This window comes from Rhodamnia argentea, chromosome 8 (genome assembly GCF_020921035.1).
Source record: "Rhodamnia argentea isolate NSW1041297 chromosome 8, ASM2092103v1, whole genome shotgun sequence".
Classification (NCBI taxonomy): domain Eukaryota; kingdom Viridiplantae; phylum Streptophyta; class Magnoliopsida; order Myrtales; family Myrtaceae; genus Rhodamnia; species Rhodamnia argentea.
In genome coordinates this window covers 28226624-28236904 of record NC_063157.1, presented here as the reverse complement: position 1 = coordinate 28236904, position 10281 = coordinate 28226624, and the positions used below count along the sequence as shown (strand labels likewise).

The window sequence follows — 10281 nt, the reverse complement described above, 5'->3', positions numbered from 1 at the left end:
TTTGGGGGAATATCTTTGGGAAAATGCAAATGCTTTAGTGTTAAAGTGGTTTTCCTACAATACAAATAGTGTTTGGTAGAGTGTATTTTAGAAACACATTGGGAAGTAATTTTGACCTAAAATAGAGTTTGGTAAAAACTACGCTTTGTAAAGAACTAATAGTTTTTTAAATAAATATCTCAAATTATTTGCCGGAGGAACTCAAGAACCGGCGAGCCAAATCGGCTATCGGCCAACCGCCGAAGTCTAGATCTAGCCGCCGGCCAACCACCGATTGCCAGATCTTGTTGCTGGCTAGCCTTGCTTGAGGTGGTGCGACCTCAAGCGGCGGCATTAGGCGAGGTTGGCTGGCCGCCGATTTGGCTCGTCGATCACTTGCCGGTAGCTGAGGCATTTTAGGGATATTTCTAGAATTATGAAAGTTGAACTAGGTCAAAGTTAGAAGGAAAAAAAGTCGATTTGCATTCCGAGGATGCTACTTTCCAAAATAGCCCCAAACCTGCTTTGAGCCAATGGCCTGGAAATGCAATTTCATTTTCCCAAAATTTCAAAAAAAAAAAAAAAAAAAAGAACCAAACACCATTTGTATATGGCTAAAGGACTTTTATAGCCCCAAAGCCCATTCCAAATACTACGAAAAAACAAAAGTTTAGAGGAATTGGGCCCTTCTAGTTCCTCAAGAGTCTCAACCAACCCTCCTCATCATCTCTATATAGTCTCCATCCACTTCGCCTTTGTACCCACCATACGCGACACCTTTTTCCCAAGTGGTAGCTCAACCTCTTCAGCTTTTATTGAACCCTCACCTGCAATTTCATGCTCTCTCTTCTTTAAAATCCTTCCTCCATTCCTCTTGAACTCTCTGTCTCTCAAGAGCCCAATCCATGGCAATGGATCCGTCCTCGTACAACCATCTCGCTCTCACTCTCCTGGCAGTCTTTGTTTCCGGGGTCATTTACTTCTTCTCGCGTAAGGCGGGAGGGAAGGGCCTCAACCTCCCTCCCGGACCTCCCGGTTGGCCCGTTGTCGGCAACCTCTTCCAGGTCGCCCGCTCGGGGAAGCCGTTCTTCCAGTACGTGGAAGATCTCAGGCCCAAGTACGGCCCGATCTTCACGTTGAGGATGGGGACTCGGACCATGATCATCCTGTGCGACGCGAAGCTCGTCCGCGAGGCCCTCATCGAGCGGGGGCAGCTGTTCGCGACCCGCCCCAGGGAAAACCCCACCCGGGCCGTCTTCAGCTGCAACAAGTTCACGGTCAACGCCGCCCTCTACGGCCCGGTGTGGAGGTCCCTGCGGCGGAACATGGTGCAGAACATGCTCAGCTCGAGCCGGCTCAAGGAGTTTAAAGGTGTCCGCAACGACGGGATGGACAAGCTCATTCGCCGGCTCCGTACCGAGGCCGAGGCCAACGGCGGCGCCGTCTGGGTGCTCAAGAGCGCGCGGTACGCCGTGTTCTGCATCCTCCTGGCCATGACTTTTGGCCTCGAGATGGACGAGGAAACCATCGGACTGATGGACGATATGATGAAGACGGTGCTCATCACACTCGACCCTCGGATCGACGACTACCTCCCGGCGCTGAGCCCCTTCTTCTCGAAGGAGAGGAGGCGGGCGCAGGAAGTGCGGCAAGCGCAGCTCGACTTCGTGATTCCGTTCATCGAGAAACGGCGGAGGGCGCTAAAGAACCCAGGGTCGGACAAGTCGGCGACATCCTTCTCGTACCTCGACACGCTGTTCGACCTCAAGATCGAAGGGCGCGAGTCCGGACCCACGAGCGCCGAGCTTGTGACGCTGTGCTCGGAGTTTGTGAACGGGGGGACCGACACGACGGGGACGGCGATTGAGTGGGGGATCGCGCAGCTGATTGTGAACCCGGACGTGCAAAGCAAGCTCTACGAGGAGATCCGATCGACCGTCGGTGACCGGAAGGTGGACGAGAAAGACGTGGAGAAGATGGTGTATTTGAATGCCGTAGTGAAAGAGCTGCTGCGAAAGCACCCGCCCACCTACTTCTCTTTAACTCATGCGGTTACCGAGCCGACCAAACTAGCAGGTACGTAACTGAGGTTGCCATTTACTTCGACAAATGCTGCACGATTTCGAATTTGAGAACGAAATTTTAGGGTTTGTGAGTTTATGTGGGATCCGCAACGATGTTACCTGGTTTCATCGTCTTCGATTGATGCGTAGTTTGATGAAATGTTTTGTAAGTTCGAGATTCAGCTAACTTGCTTGTTGTTTAAAAATGACTTACCTTATCATATTGACGCGCACGAGCGACACGAGTTATGGATATAATGTCATCTCAGTTCAGATTTAGAAATAGGTCAGGGTAAAATAGTTATGACATGGTAAATGCCTCTAAGGCAAAGTCGGCTCATTGAATATATGGACAGGATATACTAATTATTTTTCTCAATAATTCGTAGATCATGGTTATAATTAGATGAGCCTAGTGTGTGCACCGACAGGGCATGCATTTTTCTGTGTCCTAAACCAGCAAATTTCGTTTTAAGATAGAAAATTTGGGATGGTCATATAATTAGATGAATAAACTCCGGCTATATTAGGCTTAAGAAATGTAAACATATATAATAGACGTGAACTGGTCCGACTTAAAAATAGGAACATTAGGGCGTACGTCTTAATTACTCAATTAACACATTTTTGGTGAACAAGTTCGTTGTTTAATAGAAGGAAAGAAAACTTTCGTGCGGTAATTATCCTAAGGCTAGTACGGCATATGGATGGAGCGCTATACTGATGTGATTATGACATGTTAATGCCGATTAACGTCGTGATTTTCCTTGCAGGCTATGACATACCCACAGATGCAAATGTGGAGATCTACTTGCCCGCCATCGGAGAGGACCCGAAGCTGTGGAAGAACCCGGAAAAGTTCGACCCGGATCGGTACATCTCGGGTGATGAAGATGCCGACATCACCGGCGTCACCGGCGTGAAAATGCTGCCGTTTGGCGTGGGACGGAGGATATGCCCGGGACTCGGAATGGCCACGGTTCATGTTAATCTGATGCTCGCCCGGATGGTTCAAGAGTTCGAGTGGAGTGCTTATCCTCCGAATGGCAAGATCGACTTCACCGGAAAACTGGAGTTCACGGTGGTCATGAAGAACACTCTCCGGGCCATGATCAAGCCTAGGGCTTGAGCCGAGAGGCCGGGGGGTCGTGCGTTTGATCTCTCGCACTTTATGTAATCCATTTTGTTTTTTCGTGGTGTTGTTCGATTTAACTAAACTACAGTGGCTTCGATAAAACTGGAGGATGGACCTTTACATTTCTGTTAATTCTATCGGTTATATGTCAATTTACAAAAGAAAATTACTAAGCGTGTCATAAAAATTATAAATTTTTGCGTGAAATTCCATTATAGTCATTTCAATCAATTTTTGTCGAAAATAGTTGATGTGATGGTCCGGCCATCCTACATGGTGTATCTCAACGCCAGCAATTTCCAATGAAAATTCTTTGAAAATGCTATATTGGAATTTTACGCAAAAGGTATAGGACTAAATTGAAAAAAATTAGAAAGTTTAGGACTGAATCGACAACCGTACAATAGATTCACAATCCAGAAGAGTACAAAGTTTTTTTTTTTTTTTTTGCTCTGAAATATAATGTGCAATTGTCATCATTTTCCTTATTGCTGATTCGGATTAATTGAGCATACATCACTCTATATATCCCTAATTTAGGAAATTAATTTTCATGATTAAGACCTATGGATGAGAAATTGAAGGGTATTCTTCCATATAAAGGCTATGAGCCATAGTCAAGTCGCGCATGATAATTATTTTATTTATGTAATCAATTTTTGACTAGAAATAGATTTTTCTTTTTCTAATTTATAGATGAATTTTTGAGCGTACAATTTATGGCTAGAAATAGATTTTTCTATTTCTAGTTTCTAGATGAGTTTTTGAGAAAAAAAGCGTTTGATAACGATATAAAATTTCTGTTCCTGAAATAGAAGTTCGTTTGATAATGATTGAAAATTTCTACTTCTGGAATATTATTAATATAAAATCGTCTACAAAAAATTTCTACTTTATTTTATTTTTTAAAATTTCTTTAGAAAAATTATTTCTATTATTAGACAATATTATTTACTATTAAAAATACTAAAACTATTGTTTATATTTTATTTCGGTGGTTGTGGCGGCCGGCGGAGGTCGGCGGTGGTCGGCGGCAGCCGGCTGTGGTTGCGGTGGCCCACGAAGGGTGGCGTTGGGCGACAAAGTTTGGCGGGCGTGGGCGGTGGTCGGCAGCGACGGGGTTGGCGGTTGATGGTTGCTGGCGGTGGGTGGCTGCAATAACGGGCGACAGCGGCCGATAGTGTTTGCTGCGGAGGTCGGCGGCTGGTGGCGGGGGTCGGCGACGATCGATAGTGGGCGAGGGCGATGGTTGGCGATGACCAACAAAGGAAGGATGACAGGGAGAGTGCAACAAGGACTTGAGAAAAGATGAAGGGCATTGTTAGGTTATTTCTCATTTTTGTTTCTGGAACAAAGAGCTATAATTTTTAGCTTCTTATTTCTCTTTCAAAACTTTTTTTGGAACAAAGGAATAGAATTGTTATAATGTGCGCCCTCGTTATCAATGAAGGAAAGAGAGAGAGAGCATCAAAATCATCACTGGCCAAGGATGACCGGTTCACTGGCTTCCATGAAAAAGCTCATTTAATTGTGGCACGGCATCAATGCATTGAATTGGTCTTGAGGCGATTAAAAAGCCAATTTTTCTAGATGAGCTAATCAGCTACGTTCATTTAAGGCTGTCCCCCTATAAGTCCTTTGACTCCTCAACAACCACTAGATAATTTGCGAAAAAACAATAACAAAAACAACAACAACAGCAAATTAGGCTCTTGTTAGGGTTTACGAATTGCGCTTTAGAAATATGAATATTTTCTTTTCTAAACATGCTACCCTTTTGAAATATGTTCCTTTTCGATTTTCAAAACGTATTGATTCGTGGTTTTTACTAGCTTTTAATAGCATCGACTAGTGCCCTTGGGGCATTTTTCGTAACAAGTCCCTTAAGAAAAATTTGCAGATTTCGATGTTCTGCAAGTCATATATTTTTGAGTTACACGTAACAGGTACCTCGAATAATAACGTGTCTTGTACGCTTAACAACTATTAACGAGCTTTAACAAATATGCAAATGCATTGATTTAGCAACTTAAATATGTGCAAAAATAGCTTTTACATTTCCCACGGTGAAAATGGATTTCCTAGGTAGGAATTTATCGTGATAATTTTTTTTTCTTGCAAGATGAATGTCATTGGAACTACTCAAAAGGAAAAGCAAAGAGCATTAATTGGGACAACACAACAGAGAGCTCGTTACAGATATGGTGAGGGTGGATTTGGTTCAGCATTCTCAAGAGGCTTTCAATCTCCAAAGCCCATTGACAAAGTGTTGAAGCATTTGGTTCAGCTTTAAACCAGCATTTGGGCAAATGTTAAGAGCTTTTTTTCTTTTCAAAACTAACCTCATCAATTCTCTATATTTTTTTTTTGCCCTTATTTTTACTCTTTATTTTCTTTGCCAGTCCAGTAATGGATTATTTTTTTAATCAAAAATTAAAAAATTACATTCAAAATCCCATTGGAATGTTATTTTTACCAAACACCATTCAACCCAAATCTCATTTTCAAATGAGATTTTACCAAATGCAATTAACATTTTCCTAAATCCCTTTAGATTGAAGGCATTTGCATTTTCCTAAAACTCATTTCAAATGCTGAACCAAACTCACCCATAATGTTTTCCACGGGCATGCCCTGTTTAAATTCTGCTATTGTCTTGAAAAGTAGCATCTTCTTTTAATTAAATCAAATTGGGGCTTGTGCAGTCTACATTCAGAGTCAGTCATCATGACAACATTTCTAGACTATTGAAAAGTCAAGTCAAGTACAATCAGGTAAATAAATGATAATGCCGACTCGATGAATTTTATTACCCACTTCTTCGAGAAAATTACCAATGAAGTTATAAACCTATTATAATTATATTAATTCAATTTTAAATATATATTTTTTTCAATTGAGCACTAAACCTTTTGTATTTATGGCTATTTAGTCAATTTTGCTAATTTTAGCCGAAAATCGCTGACATGAACACTAGTCGCCAATTTGTAATAATATTCTAATTTTTGTTTGATTTTTTCCCTTCCCTTTTGCCTTCTAATTTGTAATAATATTCTAATTGGTAGTTGGTTGCCAAGGTCCAGTGACTGGCAAGAGGAAGAAGGAAGAAGTGAAGAAGAAAAAAAAGAAAGAGAAAGAAAAGAAAAATGAAAATAAAATTAATTAAAAAATACAGAAAAAATCAAAATACTATTAAAATTTGTTCATGTGAGTGGTAGCTGCACCATGCCGGCATTGACCACGCCACGTTAGTGATTTCCATTGAAAATTGGTTGATGGACTGAATTGGGCTTAAGTACACTACAAGTGTCAAAACTTGTGTACAACACTCATTTTAATGTCAAAACTTTCAAAACGATCACTTAAGTGCCATTTTTTTTTTAAAAACAATCACTTCAGTGCCAAAAATTTTAAAACGATCACTTAAGTGCTGACTTTTTTATAAAAAAAATCATTTAAGTGCCAATTTTTTAAAAAAGGATCACTTCGAGTGTCAACTCCACCAATCCACGTCGGCTCAAATATTAATAAAAAATAGCACGTGTCAGATTTCCGACAAGCTACGTCGGCTCAAATTGGAGTTGGCACTGAAGCGATCATTTTTAAAAGAAGTTAGCACTTAAGTGATCGGTTTTTAAAAAAGTTGACACTTAAGTGATTGTTTTGAAAGTTTTGGCACTAAAGTGAGCGCCGTACACAAGTTTTGGCACTTCTTGTGTACTTTAGCTGACTGAATTGGCACAAATGCTAGAGGTGTACGACTCAATTGACCAAAAAAATAAAATTTACGAATGGATTAGCACAATTTGAATAAGTTTAGCACTTTTTAAAGTGATTCTCTCTACATTCTTTCTCTAATTAGAAAACAAACATTGTGTTTATGAGTTTGATGTGATACTGACGGTTTTTGTACACACAAATGAAAACGTACATATGACATGATTTGACCGCATGGTTAATTCGAAACAAACTAGAACATTCTTAACTAAGCATAATGCTGTAACTTTTTATTTGAGTATTATTCGTTTTGGAGTAAGTGTGTACTTACGCATGGCTAGCAAAACCAACAGGATTGCAAGCAAGCAAGCAAGCAACCAACCAATACTTCGGAAGTCAAAACCCCTCTTATTAGGTATACCTGAAGAGAATCTTGGACGAAAAGTAAGCCATCAATTGACCCGGTTTCAGTCACTTTCGGGCCACACAAAAAAAAATAAATAAATAAATAAAATAAAAATAAAAATTGCTGTGGGATCCATTTTTTTGAAAAATTTGTGACTTACAATATGCTATTATTCTAGTAACCTAAAGACTGTTATGCCAGCAAAGCCAATATTGCTTTATGAAAGAGGAACACTATTTTCTTTTGGAAAGAGAGACCACTATCTAGCAATATTCATTTATAAAAGGGCTCTTTTTTACCGAGTGTCCTTAGAATATCCATGAAATGCGCATTTGTGTTAGACAGGGAGTCTAGTTAATAAGTATCCTAGGGACATAAGTTCAAACCACTCATAAAGTTGTTAATATATATATATATATATATATATATATATATATATATATATGAAAAATTCGAAAATCAACTTATTTCGCGAACCTAGATTACTTCTGATAGAAATGTCCAAATAGCCAGAGCATAACTTACGACTCTTAACAAGTGCCTTGGAGTCACTCTCCGGAACTTGCCCTTAACATAATTCATCTTTGAAGTATTGACTTAGCATGACACGAGAAAGTTCGCCTAATTGGTGCAATAGAAGAGAGAGAGAGAGAGAGAGAGAGAGAGAGAGAGTCATAAAGAGGTAGGTGGGCGGTGAGACCAGAGATGGGAGAGGCAGCATTCCTCTTTCGAGCGCCTCCCCGTGAGTTGAATGTGGATTCAGAAAAGTCTCCTGCAATTCAAAGCTGCATTGATGGCGCCTGTCCAACGAAGTGAAAGAAGCTCATGCTGAATGGTTCTGTGGTGTCATTTATGCGCCCCCCTTCTTAGGCTCCTGAAGTTTCGAACGGGTCCCAAAGAACTGAAAGAATTTGAGATATAGAAGAAAAGGAAGAATGTAAATAGCAGGGAATGACCTCGAGTTTCCATTCATCATCTTCGCAGAATACTCGTCTGGCCTTTTCTTCATCTGAGAGCACGCCTTCTCTCTTGTGCCTTTACAATTTATATTACACGTTTAGATCTCAATCAACCAATCTTGGAGTGACAGCTCACGTACAGGGAGAAAGCGAGGACAAATGAAAAAAATAATAGAAAGTGGAATCTTGGCCGCGTCTTTGTTTCCCCTGGCTTATAACAGAAGGCCATTATGCAGAGTTCCACTCAATAGTTGACACGTATTGGAGAATGCAGCTGCAGATTTTCTCCTTCTCTATCCTTGGTTGAAGTCGTGGCACCAGGGGTCATATTCTCAACATCCCCCTGCAAACTGGATACGGGTTTGAACCCCAGACCCAGTTTGGTTCTGAGAGCCCAATGGTCGAGCCGCGACAGAGCCTTGGTAAAAATGTCAGCAATCTGCCGATGACTAGGAACATACTGGACTCTTAAGGATCCCAAGGAGACCTTTTCCCTGACAAAGTGAAAGTTAATTTCAATATGTTTAGTTTGACCATGTAAGACAGGATTGGCAATAAGGGAGATGGCAGATTGGTTATCACAAAACAGAGTTGTAGGAGAGTGAAGAGAGATGCCAATATCACGTAGGACAAAACTAATCCATGTAAGATCAGCAGTAGCAGATGCAAGGGCTCGATACTCTACTTCAAGAGTGAACGAGAGATAGTCGATTGTTTCTTCTTCGACTGCCTTATGCCTCTGTGTAAACAGAGCCTTAGTTTCTTGCTGATCCACTCAGCAGAGCCCCCCAACTTTCCTCCCGAGCATCACTGTGGTGTTGGTGCGATTGTCCTTTACGTAGACACCATTTTTGTCAAACACAAAGGCACAGGGAAAGTCATCGGTCAGTTTCGAAACTAAAAGAAGGTTCTTCTTGATTGCGGGAACCACCAGTACATCGCTTAAAGGTAACGCATCGAGCTCATAATGTAAGAACGCATTACCAGTGTAAGTAATAGAAGACATGATCCATTTCCTATCATGACTATATCATTTCCAGTATACTTTGAGGGGTTATGAATTATACCAGGATTGGCAGTGATGTGAGTTGTGGCTCTTGTGTCAGGATACCATTCACCGCTTGTAGGATCCTCAAGATGCATTGCTGCTAGAGCTTGAGGAATAGCTTCGTCTTGATAAGAGTTGTCGAACCGATACCAGCATCGAAGTGCACCATGCCCTAGTCGTTTGCAGATTTGACAAGCTACGGGAATTCCATCCGTCGCTTTCTCAACCTGCAAGTTCTTATAAGTTGCTGAGTTTTGAGAGGGGTAAGATGTGGTCTCTTGATGCCTCCGTGATGAACCAGCATGAGGTCGAAAACCGGGGCCTCCACTATAGGTGTTAGTCTGTGGTTTAAAATGCTGAACCTCCCGATCCTGGTTCGGACTAAATGGTCTATAATTCTGACTTCTTCCTTGATAACCATAACCACGACCTCGATTGTTGAAGGAACGACCTCTGCCATAGTTACGTTCTCCCTTGATACCACATCTCTATCCCATGAAAGCCAGATTAGGCTGATTAAGTTCTCTGCTAATCACTACCTTCGGTTCCATCTCTACATTTCTTTCTCCGTAATATGCCAAGTTAGGATTAAACTGGCTCGAGGAGTAGTTTTGTAGCCTTGTTTCAAATCTTTCTAGCTGTGATATCACCTCATCATAAATCAGGTTGAGGTTTTAAACAACACATGGTTGTTTTGAAGTTTTCTTACTCTGATCCTAGTCCTTCCAAGACGCCAAAAACTTTAGTTATTTCATCCACAGGTTTTCCTATTGCATTTAACCGATCGCAAATCAGTTTGTACTCCCTAAGATAATCGGATAGTTGTCTATTTCGTTTTTGACATGCCTAACGTTTCCCACTAAGCTCAAACTCCCTAGCTATTGATTTTTGTGTGAATCGATTTAGCAAAGTCTGCCATACCTCGTAGGATGTTTCCAGGATGATGATTAGCCCCAAGATATTCTCGAAACTGT

At 41.2% G+C, this 10281-nt stretch overlaps 1 protein-coding gene across 1 annotated transcript; it reads left to right on the top strand.

The window, feature by feature from the left end:
• The first annotated feature begins 686 nt into the window (after positions 1 to 686).
• On the top strand, positions 687 to 3341 carry LOC115731668 (cytochrome P450 77A3-like). Its single transcript, XM_030662349.2, has 2 exons — positions 687 to 2055; positions 2816 to 3341. The coding sequence occupies exons 1-2, from the start codon at positions 885 to 887 to the stop codon at positions 3169 to 3171; spliced, it is 1527 nt and encodes a 508-aa protein (XP_030518209.2). The 5' UTR covers positions 687 to 884; the 3' UTR covers positions 3172 to 3341.
• The last annotated feature ends 6940 nt before the right edge of the window (positions 3342 to 10281 follow it).

What these genes read in the sequence shown, in the direction of transcription:
- LOC115731668 (XM_030662349.2), top strand. Translation starts at nt 885, where the DNA reads ATGGCAATGGATCCGTCCTCGTACAACCATCTCGCTCTCACTCTCCTG. An exon ending in CGAGCCGACCAAACTAGCAG is followed by an intron (nt 2,056 to 2,815) that starts GTACGTAACTGA and finishes TTTTCCTTGCAG; the next exon opens with GCTATGACATACCCACAGAT.